General features: G+C 35.1%; 1 protein-coding gene across 8 annotated transcripts in view; it reads left to right on the top strand.

The window, feature by feature from the left end:
* Positions 1-13400, top strand: part of znf385b (zinc finger protein 385B) — a 124880-nt gene extending 111480 nt beyond the window's left edge. For all 8 annotated transcript variants that reach the window (XM_015359088.2, XM_015359080.2, XM_015359081.2 and 5 more), the window contains 5 exons: positions 1604-1769; positions 5778-6044; positions 7159-7340; positions 9789-9890; positions 10669-13400. In XM_015359088.2, the coding sequence (XP_015214574.1) occupies positions 1604-1769; positions 5778-6044; positions 7159-7340; positions 9789-9890; positions 10669-10881 (930 nt within the window). In that variant the 3' untranslated portion in view covers positions 10882-13400. The remainder of the gene's footprint in view (positions 1-1603; positions 1770-5777; positions 6045-7158; positions 7341-9788; positions 9891-10668) is intronic.
* Positions 13401-19515: the final 6115 nt, after the last annotated feature.

The raw sequence follows: 19515 nt of genomic DNA on the forward strand, positions 1-19515 counted from the left end.
GTCATGGTTATATGGAACTCTTGTATATAAAGGCACATTTTTGTCACTTGAACGACTAGTTTAGCAGTAATGGAGTCTGATGGTATAAATTAATTTACTGGTTGTTAAAGAGAAATGCAACATTAGCTTTGTGTTCTCTTGTCATGTTTGTGCTATTCCTGCAAACTGCTTGTGCTTGCATATTCATAGCCTGCTTCACTAGATAAAGTGAACGGTATCCCTTGTTCCTAGGTTATATTTACTCATATTTATGTTATAAAACATATTTATGTTTTTGGTATAGATCTGCATGAACCAGGACAGAAAACGTGTCATACAGAATTTTACTGAAAACCAATAGCTACTAATCACTAGTAGCATGCTTTATTTATGGATTTCCTTTGTTTTGAAATAAAAAAACATGATATTAACTGCAGGAGTTAATATATTTCTTTCAATAGAGGCACCCATTTATTATTGAGTTGATTTGTTTTGCTGATCATCTGTTACAAATCTGTCTTTATTTTGTTGTCAGCTGTGATTTATAATACAATAGCTGAATTCTCATGAACAGTATGTTTTATTTTCTTTGTATTAAACCATGTAAGTCACCAATTGAGTAACAGATATAATTTCTGTAATGGGCTTCCCATTGCTCCTCTTTAAAATAAAGTAATGCCAAGATTAACTTAAAAAGTGCTAATTCTTTAGTTATATAATACTGTGCAATGTTGTACCTATCCTATACACTAAACCGTAACACTCTCAAATATATAAACTAGTCTAAGACTAATGTAAGAGCGGTTCTCTGAGAGTATAAAGCGTAAAAATATTTAGAATGATACTGTTATGTGCGTAGCTTTGCAGTTGTAACAAATGTTTAGGTATTTTACAGTGAATTTTCTATCTGATGTGCAACATATTTATGCATTCTAACCAGTCACATATTAGATGAATAAAATATGCTTAGTTATATAGCTACGGTATGTCACAATGTTATGTTCAGAGCTATAACGATCTTGTTCTTTTATTTAAGAAAACATTACTGTAGTTCTAAAATCAATAACATGATAATTTATCATGTATTATGCAGTTGACCAAATGACCCTCATAGATTAGCAGTATTTTAAAAATGAGAAAGTACAACATACCTGCATTATATACACTATATTTGATCTTTTGTATTAGTAAAAAGGTCTTAGAGTACCCAATCATGAACCTATTCAAGATGAAAAATCATACAAGATAATAATTCTTTAAATACTGGTCCATATGAAATGTGGATCTTAAAATATATTTGTAGCATAGAAAATTTTATATTTCAGTTTGTATCAGATCCTTTGCCTGACCTTTACATTTTTAAATTGATCTGGAACATAAGGTTTCCTGAGATAATTTAATCGAACCCTCCAGTGTTTTTTTCCGTTTAAACAATTAGCATTTAATGCATTTATGTGTGCAGCAAATCAAGTGCAATTACAAAAACCTCTTTTAAAATATATCTGTAAATTTAAATGGTGCCTTCTATTGAAAGTTCTGTTTTTATTCTGTTCTGCCACCCATGATGTGCATTAAAGTGTGAGAAATGAGCCTGATTGCATGGTTCATTTGTTCTCCTTTGTAGAGCCAAGCCGAGGCACACTACAAAGGCAGTAAACATGCCAAGAAGCTCAAAGCACAGGAGTCCACGAAAAATAAGCAGAAAACTGTTTCTCCCAAGGACAACGCAAAGACAATCACCACCTCCACCACTTCCACTGCAGTCACTGCCAACAACTCTGACAAACCAGGTTAATAGCAACTTTTGTTCTTGTTCACATTTTATATACCTCCATGTGCTACTTTTGGGTGATTTGCATGTTGGTTTTCATTGTCAGTGAGTAAAATGTATCTGCTTCTTTTATGAATTTAGTCTCACAAGTTACACAGTGTTGTAATCAGAGCTGTTATTTGTTCAGGGGCATCTAAAAGGTGTTGCGCTCATTTGTAGTTAGTACTTTGGTAATCACATAACCTTCATGTCCAATCTCATGCTTAAGGTAAGAGGTAAGTAGTCTTTGTATAAACACTCAAGTCCCACTCGTACCATTTATACTTAGGGCTGGTCATTTATAGAAACTATATAATTAGGTCACTTTTCATTATTTTAAATCTTTGGAATGATTCCTGATTGCAACATTAAGACCAGCTACTTTTTAAAACTTTAGTTTAGTTACTTTAGTTTGAAGAATTATTTTTATTCTGAGCTTGTCAACCAAAGAAACCTGAGAGTATTTTTAAACAAAACTCAGAATTGGTGGACCAGTAAGGTGTTCACTTGCTTGAGGGCAAGAGAGGAGGAAGTAAGCTCTAGGTGTCATTCTTTGGATGAGATATTATTTCCTGAACATTAAAGATCCTGCAGTACCATGTTAAGCCTAGTGTCAGGCTCAAACACAAAACTGGTTATAAATTCAGAAAGATACAGAACTTAATGAGTGATCTTAACCATTTTTCTTCCCCACCAACACCCTGCAGCTCTTAAAAAGGAGATTTTAATCTAAGTGATATTTTCTGTTTAAATGTGCAAGGAAAAAGTATTTTTACAAATGCCCTGTTCTAAGTGTAAGTGAGAATGGATTTTTTTGTCAAATAAATACAAAGCAATGGTTAAAATGACAAGAGTTTGCTACACTAGTATTTAATGGTCTTTTTGTTTTATTTTAAAGCCAGGCACACAGTGGTGTGTTTTTTTTTATTCTGAATGAATTAAACAAGTGATATGATAATACTTCAAATAATGGCGGTTTGTACAGTTCATTTTATACAGTTCATCTGAATAAACAATGAAATGTGTCTGTTTCATATAGAAAATGTTGTTCTCTCTTGCAAATATATATTTGGAAGACAGTTTCATTGTACTTTTAAAAGCTTAAAACCATTGGCCTTGACACATTTGACCGCAGAGGGACAATTGTTTCAAGTTGGGTTTTTTATTTCATATAACACAGTAGTAAACTCAGAAGTGCTTTACAGTATATGAACAAATAACACATTGAAATTAAAGTAGATTACAAATCCAAGAAGCACATACAGACAATATATGCACAAAAAACCTTTATGAAAACATAGACTACACTTAGAAGTGCGTAAGTAATTGATTTCTTTGGGATGGCATTCCAGAGCTTTGGGGCATAGGAACAATAGATTCTGTCACACACAGAGTGTAGATTAAGAATGGGAACATAGAAAACTAGAAACAGTTAAATGTGGGTCATATTGGGGAGAAAACAAATACCATATTAGCACTATCACGCTACATAGTGGAAGATTCAGTGGACGGATTTTAAAGTCAACTCAAAACCGGTGCAAGGATTGCAAGACAAGAATGATGAAGGTCACTTGTTTGCAATGTAGTCAGGATTCACATTGTTCTGAACATATTGTAACTTCAGGGTAATTTTAGAGACTCTTTGCAAGTAGGGCATTTGCAAGAATTAAATTACTTCAAGAAAAAAAACGATAAAGTATTTCAGATACAAACACATACCCCAGCCGTTTCAGAACTGGAAAGAAAATCTTAAAAAGTTACAAAAATGTTCTGCCCAATGAGGTTTAAAGATATAGCCAGGATGGAAGAGCATTACCAAATTCCTTATTAGGATCAAAACTGAAGATAAGTGGCATCAAAAGACAAAGTTTAAGAATTGGTTCTACATAACTGATAGGGGGAACCTTGATCTAATATCCTTGATCTTATTCTTATCAGAATTAAGATTTAAAAAGTGTGTGATCCAAGCTTGTATATCAGAAAACGTTTTGAAACTGCTGCCTTGGTATTAGGTGTAGTGTTGACATTGATTTGAGTATCATCTGCAAAGAAATCCTGATTCACATTCAATTATAACCAAGGGGAACATGCTGAATAGCATTAGGCCCAGTAGGCCTATTATTGGTAGTATTTAACTAATACTACCTCAGAACTAAAACCGCCAGACAATAAAATATGATCCCTTGACAAGGTCATATTTAAAACATTTAAGGGTAGAGATGACAACTCCAACCAAAGTAAAATGCCATAATTTACAGTATTGAATGCCGAATGCATTTGTGAATGGAAGTGAATTTATTTTAATACACCCAAATCTGCTGGCATGGTAAGAAGGAGTAAGCAGCTTTAACGAGCAGTTTCAGTGTTGTGTAATGTTTAAAGCCAGAGTGAAAACTTTATAGTGATACAGTATTTCTATGTGTACTGCAGAAGCACACTCTAATGTCATCATAAAAAAGACAAATGAGATATGGGCAAATATGTATTTAGATTATCTGAAGCCTTGTTTTTTTTTAAGCATACTGGTATGACTGCAGCAGTTTTAAAAGCTATTGGCACCATGCCAGAGCTCAGGAAGTCATTTATTATGTTAAACGCCAAAGAGCAAAGGGCACCATAACAGGAGAAAAACACAGGGAATGGAGTCCAACATAGGGAAGATGGGCTGCATATGTTATACAAATTTTGTCAAGGCATGCAGGGGGAATTTGTGCAAACTGGGAAAGAAGAGAACCAGCAAAGGCAGGTGTACAAAGAGGCTGTGCAATTGAAGCATTGGAAGAGGTGAAAATTGTTGTGCCAGATGTCAGATGACTGGAGTTGTGCACTCAAAACCAGAAACTAGCCAGTTATGCTGCTGTTTATGATAAACTGAATGCAACTGATTAATATAAATTTAAAGAGATGAGAAAGCTGTAGATTGGGTTTGCAGCTTGCCTAAGTTTAGCAACTTGCTGGTAATTATATACAATCACAATGCTTCTGCAGATAATGTTCCTCATTTGTATTCAGTGTCTTTTTGGAGATCACCAGAGATTAATGCCAGACTGATTCACAGAGGACTCTCTGGCCCTTGTCCTGTGATGTAGTGTATTAATATAAGCTCTGTTTAGACTGTCATTTCTATCAGGTCTGTAATTGCTCTCCAAAATTCTGCTAGCAGAGGATAAAGTGGGATTTAGTCTACATTGAGAAACTTGAAGAACTAAGTCATTGAAATTGCTATCTGCTGTGCTTTATATCACATAATAGTTTATGTAATAAGACAGCATTGCAGATTATCTTAACAAATATGATGAATTCTTCAAATTGACATTGAATTCCTCGTAGATTTGACTTTTCCTAGCAACAAACAGTTATTATGATAAAGTTACCTTAGTCAAGAAAAAATATGGGAGGAAATATGCAAAAGGTTTAAATGATTAAAATATTTTTCAGGATGTTTTCTATAGATGTCATGCTTCCGGTGTTTAGAAAGAAATGTAAAGTCTAAAGCACTTTATATCTAAAGCACTATTTAAAAGCTTCAAATCAATTACTTTGGATGCAAGATCAAAAGAATTGTTACAATTGGTTTCAATTGCTGGAACTAGAGATTTTAGCCTGGATTCCTGGTTGATTTCTGTTTGAAACAACATTGCTAAGGGCAAGAATGTTTCCCAGCACACACACATCAGTAAATTGAAGGTAATGAGTGGAATTTATCCTATCATCATGTCTTAAGGCGGAGTGCTGATTGTATAGCCAGAAGAGCTACCACTCTTGTTAACAAAAGGCTAGACAGGACAATGGAATTACTCATCTAGGAGAGTTTATTTCACGTTCTAAAATGTGAAAACAAGTCTGCTTTTGGTATTTGGACTATTCAAATGACAAAAGGGGAAATCAAAAGTGTGAAAATCAGAAAAATAGTTTTTTGCTTCACTTAAATTAGTCTACCTGGAATATGAATCCATGATTGTGAGTTTGTATGTTTTTTTGTTTGTAGAAATAAAACTGGACTGTCTCAGCACTACTAAAGCTGCTCCACCTAAAACTTTCACTGCTGCTGTGCACACCCTGCCTACATCTGTCTCTGAATCAGCAAAAGGAACCAGTATTTCAGAGACAGGGGCAAATGGACCAGCAATGAATAATGGCAGCGGGCCTGCACCATCTACAGAATCAGAAGAGGAGAAAGCCAAGAAGCTCCTTTACTGTTCCCTATGCAAAGTGGCTGTAAACTCCTTGTCACAGCTGGAGGCTCACAACACAGGTTGGGAGTTATTTTTTTATTTTAATGTGTTAAAAAAATTTAGTTCCAACAGAAATTTCAGTCACATGAATTACTTTTCCTGCTCACTATATAGGCATTCATTTTACCTACATAACAGTGAAACTAAATGGAATTGTATTTAAATGAGAACAGAAGGCATGTCTTTACACAACGAGTTGTGGGAGTATGGAATAAGCTAGCTAGCCGCATTGAAGCCAAAAGCCTGGATTCTTTCATGAAAAAGCCATATGAGATCCTTGGATCAATTAGTAACTAACTACCAAAGAGGCTAGATGGCCTTAATGGCCTCCTCTTGTTTTCAGCTTTTCATATGTTATTATGTACCTGCTGTTAACTGCTGGGTCATTTTTATATACATTAATTAAATTATTTTCTGTTGACTTCTTGGTCAATTTTTATGTATGCATTTTGTGTTCTTTCATTTCATTGCAAAGACTGGCTGGGTTTCTGTTAGGCTTAAAATGGGTAAAAAAGTAATCATCATAATTACCAGTTTGCATGGTAATAAATCTAACATGAGTGGGTTAATTTTAACATTTGGCCTTTAATAAAGGTATTCATGAAAACATTTTTCAGTGAAGTGAGAAATAAAAAATAGGATAAAAGATTATAACTGTCGGTGGAGATTTTGTTCAGTCATAAGAAGAATGTGCAATTTATTTCCATGACAACGAGTGTTGCTGAGAAAATAATTGGTATTTATACCATAAATGAGATGCTGTTTAGAAGAAGTAAATGTGTACTGTATATATCAATTAGGTAGTGAGTTATGTAACCAGGAAACTTTTCAAATATCTTTATTGAATTAATTTTAAATTATCTGTAAGACTGAAGTCAAATAAATTACCCCATTAGCCTTGGACCTATATAAAAATGTAGCACCAGTGAGTTAAAATATTTTGATGTACTGCTATACAGTGTATTCCAGTGGTACATTTCTATTTCTGCAAAAGTAAATGCACATTATTTCAAAATTTGTACTATCTTTTATGATTTTCTGTGCTGTACATGGTTCTGTTTTAAAATCACCTCCTTTTTGTAATTTATTTCATCTGTACATTAAAATGTCTGTTCTGTTTTTCTCTCCACATAGGTTCAAAGCATAAAACAATGCTGGAAGCTCGAAATGGAGCAGGCCCAATTAAGGCATATCCCAGACCTGGATCAAAACTCAAGGTCCAGACTGCAGTTGTCAAGGGGTCGGGTTTGCAAAACAAGACGTTCCATTGTGAAATATGTGACGTCCATGTCAACTCTGAAATTCAGCTTAAACAGGTAGAACACATGAACATCCTTAGTACAATTCCATACGTAATATTACTTCCATTAAGTAATATAATGCCATATAATGCAGTCACTCATCTATCTATTCATCCATCCATTTTCACATTCATTGTGAAATTTTCCCAGAAGCGAATTAACCTACCAGTATGTCCTTGGACTGTGGAAGGAAACTATAGCACCCAGAGGAAACCCACTTCAACATGGAGAGAACATACAAACTCATGCAGAGAGCACCCCAGGTCTACAATTGAACCCAGGACCCCACTGCTGCATGGCAGCAATGGTGACCACTGCACCACCATGCCACTCCGAAGTCACACAATCAAAGTTTAATTTCATTAGAAGTAATATTATTTATGTAATTGTCATTAAATTCCAATTATTTGTTTGCTAATTGGTTATTTAAAATGTAGCACTGTATTTGAATATATTCATTCTAAAGTGTCTTTTCCATGCATAGGGATTTGGCGCAAGTGTTAAAAAATCACATTCTTTTCCAGTGTATATGAAAAACAAGAACAAAAAATACAACTTTATGCATCTCTCCTCAGCCTTAGCATTAAGTGTTTGCTCCCTATTTCTGTGTAAGCAGCTCTTAATGTGTCATAAATTTGTGTTGAACGAGAATAGCAAGGTATTAAACACTTCCACTAATATAGCTATTTTTCCCAGGGCAGAAGTTCAGTTAGTTATTTCAGGTAGTTTGGGTGGGTAGCTGCATCAGCATGCGTAGGCTGCAAAGGAACAAGTAATAGGTTTATTCCATGCTGAAAAAAAGAAAAAAGAGAACACTACGTTTCGGCCGTGGAGCCTTCTTCAGGTGTGAGAGAGACAGGGCAGTATGCAAAGGTTGGGAGGGAGGAGGAGTGAGAGATGGGAGCAGGGGACAGAAAGAGAGGCCAATCAAGAAGTGTGAAGTCAGAATGGGTGCAGAGAGATGTGAAATGAAACTTCCAATGAATGGAGAAAATTTAAAAGAACAGTAGTCTGTCATTAAGAGAAGGGAGAATGTGTGATCCTAGCTGCAGAATAATTTTGGTTTCGGTGGTCTTTCTGATGTATGAGTTCGGAAAACTGTCTTTGAGAACACAGACGGAGAGATTAGAGTGGTCGTGGCCGTCAGAGGTGAAATGAGAAGCAATGGGTTTGGAGAGATCTTTAATCTTCACAGCCCTGATGTGTTCTCTGAAGCGATCTCCGAGTCTCCTTCCTGTTTCTCCAATGTAGATGGCTGGGCATTTACTGCAAGAGATACAGTAAATAAGGTTGCTGGAGGTACAGTACAAGATGTTGTCTGGGTGATCCGGAATTGTCCTGAGGAGCCTTGAATGACTTAGGTGGTAGATGTGTACTTGCAGGTGATACAGCGAGCTCTGTTGCAAGGGAAAGTGCCTGGTGTGGATGGTTGTTGAGGGCGGTCAAGGGAGCTGTGAACAAGGAGGTTATGCAGATTAGGTGGTCGGCGATATTTCAGGTGACACCTATAATAACACCCTGGGGGACACGATTTTCTAAGCACCCAATACATAATCTGTTAAATACCAGGTACAACAAAGAGATTGGTGTCTTTCGTTTGTCTTTCTATTAGAGGCCTCGTGCAGATAGTATTTTTGGGATAATACAAATTTTACCTCCAAAAGAACTTATATTTATTTAAACCTTTGCAGGCAGGATAACTAAAACTAGATCATTTCAAGTACCCTGTGTGTGCTCTGTCTGGTGGGAGTTTTTGTATTTATGTCACATGTTTGAAGTCACCTTTAATAAACATTTGTAGGACACTATTATCTGTGTGGATGTATTCTAAAAAAAACTACCAATATCCATTCTGAAATATGTTGTTTTGGCCCACCCATAGTTGTTTTATATCATTATGACAGTTTGTGTACCTGAATCCTAACATTGAAAAGTTGTAAATTATGTTTGCATAGTTTTTATACTATATACTCTTTATAATTTCCCTGACTGTATTCCTGAATTCTAAAATGCAGTCATCACAAGCAAGTTCTCTTCAAGTTCTGAATTATGCTGCAGTATCTCTTTGAAAAACTATTGAAAGGCATTCCAGTTTCATCTGTATTAGGGCTACTCAACTTGCAGTCCCTCCAACATACTCCACTGAAAAATTTTGCTTCAAGCAGCTCCTTAATTGTATGCAATGATTCATACCATGCCTTCAAATCAGCAGCTCTAGAGTACTTTTACACTACTAGCAACTTAATTGTTTTATTGATTCTGCTAATAATTAATTACGTATGTCAACATGAAACACAGTGTATGCATTTTTCATGATGCTGAGATACATATTTTGTGCTGTACTATGCAACGTACTGTTCTCATGAGTCTGTCAATTTTCATTAGCTTGTATTCAAGGAAATCATCAATCAGGATTTCTTAATAATCTAATTGGTTTTAATTTAACATCTTTCTATATTGCAGCACATTTCCAGCAGGAGGCACAAGGACAGAGTAGCAGGCAAGCCCATGAAACCCAAATATAGCCCCTACAATAAACAACAACGCAACTCAACTGCTTTGGCAGTAAGTAAAACATTCCGGTTTAGTTAATTGATTGTTGTACTATCATTTTAAGTGGGTAATGAGATGATAATAAGAATAGCATTGTAAATCTTATTGTGTAGCTTTTGTCTCTTTTATTCAATTGTGTGCTATAAAAAAGAGACAGCTGGAAACTGTTCCACAAAGGATTAAAGATACTTCTCTTTCTCTGTAAGCCTGTTCGTGTTTTTCTTTAGTGTCTTATACATATGAGTTGGTAAGTAATTTCACATGATGCTTTATTAAGCCAACAGTATCCTACTACTTAGCAATGTAGTGTACTAAAGAAATAACAGTTATGGGATACCGAGTATTCTTTTTTGGCAGGTTCAAGTCACTATCAGCTTGCTTGCACAGGCTAGGCCACCATAGACAGTGCTTTTACAATGCAGCCACACTGATACCCAAGTGCAAATTAATTTATGGGTTCATATACTGATTTAATATGCTAGGCACATTTTGTCACCATGATTACCACAAACCCAGATTACTGAAACACTCAAACTGTGCTAATAATTACTTTAGGCTAAGTGTTTATTTTGACAGCAACAGTAAAGCTGAGTGCTATAAGCTGACATTTCTATTTACTATCTTAAAGTCTTTAATCAACAACACAAAAGCAAATTCTATCTTTGTTAATACCTAATGCTATTGTTGCTTGCTGGTTGTCTTTAAGTAATATGAAAACATTAACTAAACAAAGAAAATAAAATGTAAAGGCTTGTTTCTGTTTATTTATTAGATCTTTATTTTTTTTCAGGCCAAACTTGCATTCCAGAAGGACCTGGTTAAGCCGTTATCTCCTGCTTTTATTTCACCCCCATTTTCACCAACAGCTGTGCCCTCTCTTTCTTTACACCCCCGACCCAATACCTCAATCTTTCAGACTCCTGCATTACCACCCGCTCTCTTAAGGGCAGCACCAGGGCCAATACGCCCAACAGCAGGATCAATCCTCTTTGCGCCGTATTGACTCTTCAGCATGACATGGCATTGAAAGGCCAGTAGCAAAGGGAATGTCAAGCTTGTACTGGTTTACAGACCCTTCCTCTGACCTAGTCATGTTGTGTAGTGTACACATCTGAACTTGTGTTCAACACAGCACCGTCCAAGTGGATTGCTATTGAAATTTTTTAGACTTTGAACAATGTATTTATAAAATAGTTCATCATAATCTTCCTGTTTCATGAGCTAGTCAAATGGAAATGATTTCTAGAGGTCTGGATATCCAAATTAAAATTGAAAATAAAGAGCATCAGACTGCTTCCTGAATGACTTGAAAATACCATGGTCTTCCTAATCACCTTATGACAGACAACTCCAATTCCAAAAGCACAGCAGTGTGGCTAACATCCTAAGAAAAGGACAGTACACAATTTTAACAATGTCTTGATGTTGTCAGGGACTGTATAATGCTGTTTTAGGCCTCTGTGCCCTTGTCTGTTGTGTAGTTTGAGATGTATCACAGCTAATACAAACCTTTCTGCTTTTATGTTTAGCCGCTTCATTTGTTTTGACATTACACGTTTCCTATTGCATTAAACTCTAAAAAAGGTTAGATAGCCATATATATAAAAAACAACTCACAGCAGTCATATTTTCTGTCAGCCTCATAAAAGAATTATTAGGTAGCGTTCTCACTGGGTTTGTTGTCGTATGTTAAGTGTTTCTTTTCAAAATAAAATCCTAGAATTGCACATTTACCATTTAATCTTGCCTGTTATCTGGCAGGGAAATCATGGGCCTTTCATTTATGTAGTTCTAAAATATCCTTCATTTGTAATGGTGCTGCATTATGTTGTGGCCCTTTGATGCAATAATGTACAGAACATTAGATATTTATATTTACTATAGTGTTTTTAATGTTTACTTAACAGGTTGCAGGTCTTATAGAGGAGAAGCGAATAAGTAGTGCACAGATTACTTGTATTTTTAGAATCTGAAAAGCAATCGGCACCAAGAGAAACATTAAAGTTTTTGTTCATTACAGTCTGTGAGTTATTTGTTTAGTGTGTAGAACGTGTATTACAGAAAAGTCTGTACATTTAAAATGTACCTTTTCAATAAAATATTTAAATTAACTATTCTCATACAATAAATTGACTTTTTATTAAGATTTAAAGATCACAAGGATATAACAATGTATTATATTTTGAATTTTAGTTTACAAAAAACAAACCTGCTGAAGAGTTTCATATGAAGCATGTTTACTTTTCTGAATTGCCATCTTTGAATCAATAACTGGATGCTTTCATTTATGAATTATGTACAGTATTTATTTTCTGGGTATTTGCCATTTTGTCATGGCTACAAAATAGGCAAAATATATTAAAGCAAATTTTTATAAAACATTATACTGATGTTTCCAAACAGGAGCTATTTGAAGCCAGTTTACTTGGAGCTCCCTTAATCATTTTTTTATATCTGTATCTTTTAATATGTGCCTGCTGTTACCTTTTCTTTTATGTGAAGTAATGTATCAATGTAAACCTGAGTGTACCATTTCAGCATCACTGTATTTAAGAGAACATTATTTTCAACATTATTCCATGGCATTTCTAATTTCTTTCTGTAAAGGTACATATTTATTCTTCTTTGGTAAATATTGATAATAACAACAGCTTATCACATCACTGAATGTCAATAGAAAGACATACTTCTAATGTAAAAAGTTTACCCTTTAAACAAAAATTCTGAATACTGTGAAAGCAGATATAAAAATATAAGAGTGAAAATATATGTAAAAAAATATTAGATAATCCTTCTTTATAGTCAAATCATAACCTGAATGTTTTGTCAGAAAAAAGAAAACATGTTTACATGTAACTGTCTTTAAGTTATAAGATGTTTGCTTTTAAAGGAAGTATATAATAAAGATATTTAACGATTATTATTAAAAATAAGGGCATTAAGGGTGTGAAGAGCAATCTTAAGTTATTGCTGGAATTCACTATCTGTAACACCCTTAATTACATAAAAAACATGTCATGGAAAAGGTGATCTTTGCCAGTCTTAGTATCAAATTATTGTATTGTGACGGCATAATAAATAAGGAGCATAGGAAATGAAATATCCTAATGGGAGCCTACTCTATAATGTTTGGATTTGATAGCATGTTTTAGAAAAATAAAGACTAGATATTCTTACCTAGTGGTAATACCTTTAGTGGTCATTTATTCTAAAATACTGAAGATTACCCTTTCCATGTATGTATTTTCTTATTACTTTGAAAGGACTAGATGAAGTTGTTTCTATCATTTCTTCCTTGTTCCTTGCTGTCTAAAAATGTCTCAATATTTTTGGTCTGACTGGATGACTGAAAGTCATAATGTCACCTAATTTTAGCTTGGAAATTCATCTTCTGGCTCATTCAGTGACCTCACAAAAGGTGAAGACCAGTCTAGTCCATTTAATTTAATATTTTTTGTCACTTGGATTCATTCATATGCATAGCAGTCATTTTTTCATTAAACATTTTGAAAGGATTGTGAATGTTTCCTTTTATTGTACTAAAGAAATGTGTTCATTTAAATTTCTCAAATTTTTGGAAAGATTTTTGTCAGATAAGAGTGGATCTCATTAGTAAGGATATTATCTTATCTAATAAGATGTCATTGTGTCAGTGTTTGAAAGTAAAGATTATGTTCTACCCTTTCATATTTTTAAACTAGTCAATGCAGCAAACGTTTGAAAAAATTAAAAGATTTCTGTAGGACTATTTGGTTACACTTAAATATAAAAATATAATACACTTAAATTTTTCCTTAGGTATAATTAGTTACATAGTACCAATGAATATATTGTTTATTAGCAGTATGTTTCTTTAGGAGAAGAAAAGGTCCATCCTTTCAGTACGGAGTTGGTTAAACAACCATAGTCCAAGACAAATAAGCATGCTTCATTAAATACATGACTTATATTTGTGTCAAAATATAATAATGCAAATAAGAACAAAATATGTAGTCTTTTAACTTCCAGCTTATTATTTTTGTAGTTCATTGCAGTATGGTTTTATTAAGTATTTTAACCTACGGTTCCTCAGTGAACTGTTTGAAACATGGGGTTAATTGTCAGTACTGAAACAAAACACTGCACATAGTGCATCACTTTGTGGACAAGACTGATGTCAGATTTTAACTCTGATATCATCTTGGTTATTTTGGTAAAATATGTTATGACATTTATGACTGCCTTTAGAACATCCATGTTATATAAGCTAATGTAATATGAATGACTTAATGTCTGGCATTCTCACTTGGAGTATTTGCTTCATACATTGTACATCTTAATAATATCTGGTATATCTGAAACTCACAGGGCATTACAAACAAGCATTATTCATAATATATATTTAGAAAATGCTGGCATCTGCTTTCTTTTGAGTTATTTCCTTAACAATGTAAGCAGTTTCATTTTTATTCTGTCTGGTCCTGAGAACATGAGTTCACATTCTTTGCAGCTAAAGTGTAGTATTCATCTCACAACGGTCTGATAAACATACAGAAATAAGGGAGTTTTATATACAGGCCTGTGAAATGCATCATGCTCTGATATTACCAAAGGTCTGTCAGAAATGCATCTGTAGTGCAAACTATATGCTGTAGCCAAGAAATATGTTGCTGTTGTTGTCTTGATACTTAATCAAAAACATGTTCAAAGCAAGGAAGTAAAAAAATTCTACAAAAAAAGGATCACAACAATCACAATCACTTTAATGTATTGTTTAATGTTCTATGAATAATGAACAAATACAGTTTTCCAAAACAATGTAAATAAAAAAAATATTTTGGAAAACACACCATAAGGAATTGAAAATCAATGAAAATATTGTACCTTATGGAAAATAAGTTTTGTATGTTCAATCAGGACAGTGACTTTTTTCTGGGGCAATTTATAAGATAAAGTATAGAATACGAATCATAATGTTTGCCTTTTTAATTTAATCAAGCAAAGCCACTTGAATTTCTGTATAATAATATACTGCACATTTTATTTGTAACAAAAGCCTCTTAATTGTAGCCCATAGCCAGTTGCTGTCTATAGACAGTAGACAAAAAACTGAAACACATGGGTAAATAAGTGACACTATCTCAAGTGATTTTTAAAGGGGGATGATTGTTGGGGCATGGTTGGCATGAGCTTCAGTGATGATGTTTCATGAGCAAAAGTTTCTAAGCTGATGTAAGAATAGAACAGCAAGGGAAAGACATTTTCAGCGAAGGACAACGGTGGAAGGAAACTCTGATATCCATACATGTGGAAGTGCAATGTAAAACGGACAGCAGCTCCCGATTACTTAACTTTCTGCCTGGGGTGAGAGAAGTGCCAGTTTAATCAAAAATGGCCCACTGAGATCTCCATGGAAAGGGATAATACAGGCAGGTTGCCATTAAAAAACGTTCATCACACCTGTACACGTATGTGAGGTCAAAGGTGCAAAGAGCACTAGAACAGTGGAGAAATGTGATACGGTCATCCTTCACCATGTGCCTGACAAACTGTCTGGTGTGTATGTGGCACCAACCTAAAGTTCTACAGCCCTGAGATAAGGTCATGACATATGGATAACCACAGTAATGTTTCCATATGTTTCCATTCTAAGTCACCAGATCTCAATCCAATCAAACATTTATGGCATATTCTGGAAGAATGGCTATACATTCCTCCATCAGAATTCCTGACATCTATGCCATGGCACATACAAGCCATATAGATATTTGGAACAGTCAAAGAAGAAAGCCCAAAATCTCCAGAAGTGATGTTACTATTTCAGGGCATATCCTTGATGTGATACATGATGAACTAGTAGACATTTCTCTTAATGAACTAACTGTAAGTCCAGGAGTTAGTTACTTTAGAAATGTAAAATTTACATTCGTGCAAAGGGATCTTATAAACAGGTCTTATTGGAATAGTTGAATGTCCAAACACAGAAGAATATAATTTTAAAGACAGACTCTGTTTAAGAAGCTGAAGCTGTACAGAAATGGTTTAATGAGCTACAGTTGTGGTCAGTCCTATTTATAGAGCCTGTTTGACTTCTCTAGGAGGACTGCTGGGCTCACTCAGACAAAAGAGAGGGGATTGCATTTGTTCTCAGATTCTTGAAGTAGTTGCAGTGGCTCTCTCTGGGACAAAGAGAAAAAGAAAAACACTTGTACTAAAGTAACAATGCATGTCAGTGGAGAACTCTTCCAAAACTACTGCATTTGTAATACAGGCTGGGTCAGCATGAGAGAGAAGGCTCCACACCCGAAGAAGGGTCCACAGCCAAAGCTGTGTTTTCTTTCTTCTCTTTTCACCATGGAATAAACCTATTACTTGTTCCTTTTCAGCATGAGAGAGATACTGGCGACTGCGAGAGTATTGTACATAGGCTGGCTGGATGTGAGAGAAAGCATCGACAGTTACAGGGAAGGATGTGTGTATCTTTGCCAGAGACAGTGTCTGGTTAGCTGACTGAGACTGATTTGCAGGGAAAGGCAAAAGTATCTGTGGTGTGAGTGTTCTGTGACTGAGGTTGTTAGAAGAGAGTTTGTGTGGGTGCAGCAGCATTAGTGGTGCTGTGGCCTGTGACTGCCACGAAAATACATTAAATGTAGCCAGAATGAAGTTCTGTCCTCTGGACAAGTGAAAGCAGATTGAAATGTCTTTGTTGTGCATGTATATACTGTACTGTAATAGGGCAACTAGAGTGGTAGACTCGAATAGAATCCCTCAGAAGAAGGGTGAGGAGCGGATTTTAGGTTCTGCTGAAGTATCTTGGTGATGATCTTGGAGTAGATAGAACAGCCAGAAGGACAACAGCTCTGTCGGTAGAGTAGCAGAAGGTGCCTGGCTGGTTGCTGGCTCTCTGGCAACAAGCAATGTCTGGCATGTCTACACTGCAGGGACAGCAAAGGACTCTGGCAGGGTTGAGTACAAAACAGGCTGTGAATTGTTGAGTTCATTGGTGTATAATAGAAAAAAGTAATGTTAACTGTGTATGGGGGCTGTTAGTTGTGTTGTTATAACGTGTGAGAAAGAAGGAAACAATATGAGCGAGACTGACATGATCAACGAGCTCAACCAGTGGGGTGGGGTCTGTCTGTTTCAATGATCTTTACAAACAAGCCCTGGTTTAAATTGTTTGGCAATAATCAATGACAATTTGCACAACAGAGAACCTTACTGCAGTCTGTACAGTACTGCAGTATGTACAACAGCTGTAGGGAGGCAATGGGGTGGATCAATAAAGTGTGAGGCTGCATCTCAGCAAAGGGTCTTGGAAGTTTATTAAATTACACTGAGAGTTAACAGGTACCCGTGGATTTTTTCAGGAATGTTTTCTGTTTTTCTGACATGACAGTGACCCTAAGCATACAGTAGTGAAAAAAGTATCTTTAATACAAGGAGTCCAGCAGAACATAGGTTTTAACATAATTGGGTCAGAGCAGTGGCACTGTGGCTTAGGATCTGCACCTGTGGCTGGAAGGTTGCTGGTTCAAATCCCATGGCTGTTAGAGGAATCCTACTCTGTTGGGCCCCTGAGCAAGGCCCTTAACCCCAACTGCTCCAGGGGTGCTGTATAAATGGCTGACCCTGCGCACTGACCCCAAGCTTCTCTCCTTGTCTGTGTGTGTCATGGAGAGCAAGCTGGGGTATGTGAGAGGACAAATTCCTAATGCAAGAAATTGTAGTTGGCTAATAAAGCGACCTTATTTTATCTTATAATAATGTATGCAATCAAATACAGCAGATGTCACGGTCATAACAAATTGGGTTAAAACAAAAGCAATTTGCTTTCACTCTTGTGTAAGGATCTCTTAAATTTTCATATTAAGTTAAAGAATTTTCCCTTATAAGTATAATAATAATAATAATAATAATAATAAACTTTATTTTATATAGCGCCTTCAAAGGTGGCTTCTCAAAGCGCTTTACAGGATGACAATAACAATAAATAATAAGAATACAACAATAAATAAGAAGAATACACAAGATAAGACACAATAACAATATACAACTACAACAATACACTAAGAAGAGCAGAGGGGTGAAGTATAGAAGTATAGAAGTCTGTGTTAAACCTTATTTAAATTAAAATGACTTTTTATTGAATATTTTTAGCACATTTTAAATGCAATGGGGAATTTCTTTAATTCATTTTTAGGAAAGGGAAGTTGCCTTCTTTTTTCACATTTCACATTACAGCACATCAACAAAGAAACAAATTTGGTGAACATTTCTATTCCATAAGTACTATATACTTTCTGGGCTTGGCTTGGTAACAACAAAGTACACTACAACACATGCTGTCATTTCTGTTTCTTTTATTTATTTTGTGAATAATGTTATTTTCTATACATGTAAAATGTAAATTAATGCGTATTACATGCAAAAGCACGACTGTGGTTTTGTAGAAACCTGAATAAAAAACACATAAAGCACTGACTATAGTATACAGAGGTTTACCTTTTAGACATATTTAACAGCATCATTTTTTATTGTGAAATTTGAACTGTAGGTTATCAGTAATTTTGTCTTAAGACTTCTTATTATACAGCACTACGGACATTTCATTTTTCACTTGGGTCTTTTATAATGATATTTCTAAAGAACTAGGGTGCTGGAGTTAAAACCTGAGATACATTTACAGAAGAGTTTACAATATGTCTGTGACATTATAAGTGGCATCTAACCATCTGAGTTCAGTGTCAGACATATGTACATACCAGGAAAACAAACACTGTATAATCATGTATCCAAACATTGTTTTTGAAGGACTTGTGAGGCATTATACTGTACTGTATCTTGGAAATGAAGCAAAGTGAGCGTCAGCATTCAGTTTAAAATAATCCCCATACTCAGGAGAGTATGGGAAATGATAGCAAAAATGCATCAGCTGGAATTTCTTAATAAACTAATACACATTTAAAACAAACACTCACCAACTCTACATCATCTGAATTGCATTTTCTATTTCTTTAAGTTGTGGAACAAAGTTATTTGGTCTGTTCTGAGAAGAAAACAATGTAAATCTTTTGTGTTGGTCTTGAGCCCTGTTGCCAAATATATAATGCTGTGGTTTGTCTACATTAAACCTCATTCTACCACAACTGGCACAATAGGTTTGATGGTGTTGTATGCAACACCTTGTGTTTCATGTTGCTTAATATTAATAATAGAAATTGGTTAGTTCAACACTCTATAAAACGTTTTTATATACATCTTGAGTGACTTCATACAGAATGTCCTGGCCTGATGTAAGTTTTGAACAGTGTCTAGGGCTACTACAGACTAGGGACTAGACATGATAGAGATAAACTTTGCAGGAGTTATAAATGGATAATCTTATAGGGTAATTCTATGTTAAACACAAAAAAATGTCTGGCACAAGACTCAGAAACAAACAGTAGGACTTAAAAAATATGAATGCTGAATAAAAGTAGGATTACTACTTGTGCTATTTATAAGAAACTTAAAACCCTTCCTCAAAGAACAAGAAGTGTTTTAAAGCCTCAGGTTTAGTTTCATTTCCAATAGTGACTGAAAATGTTGTAGCACTGACATAAAACTGGAATCGGTTAGCAAAATGAAAGAGGAACATGAAAGCCCACATGAACAT

The sequence above is a fragment of the Lepisosteus oculatus genome, chromosome 12 (assembly GCF_040954835.1).
Source record: "Lepisosteus oculatus isolate fLepOcu1 chromosome 12, fLepOcu1.hap2, whole genome shotgun sequence".
Taxonomy (NCBI): domain Eukaryota; kingdom Metazoa; phylum Chordata; class Actinopteri; order Semionotiformes; family Lepisosteidae; genus Lepisosteus; species Lepisosteus oculatus.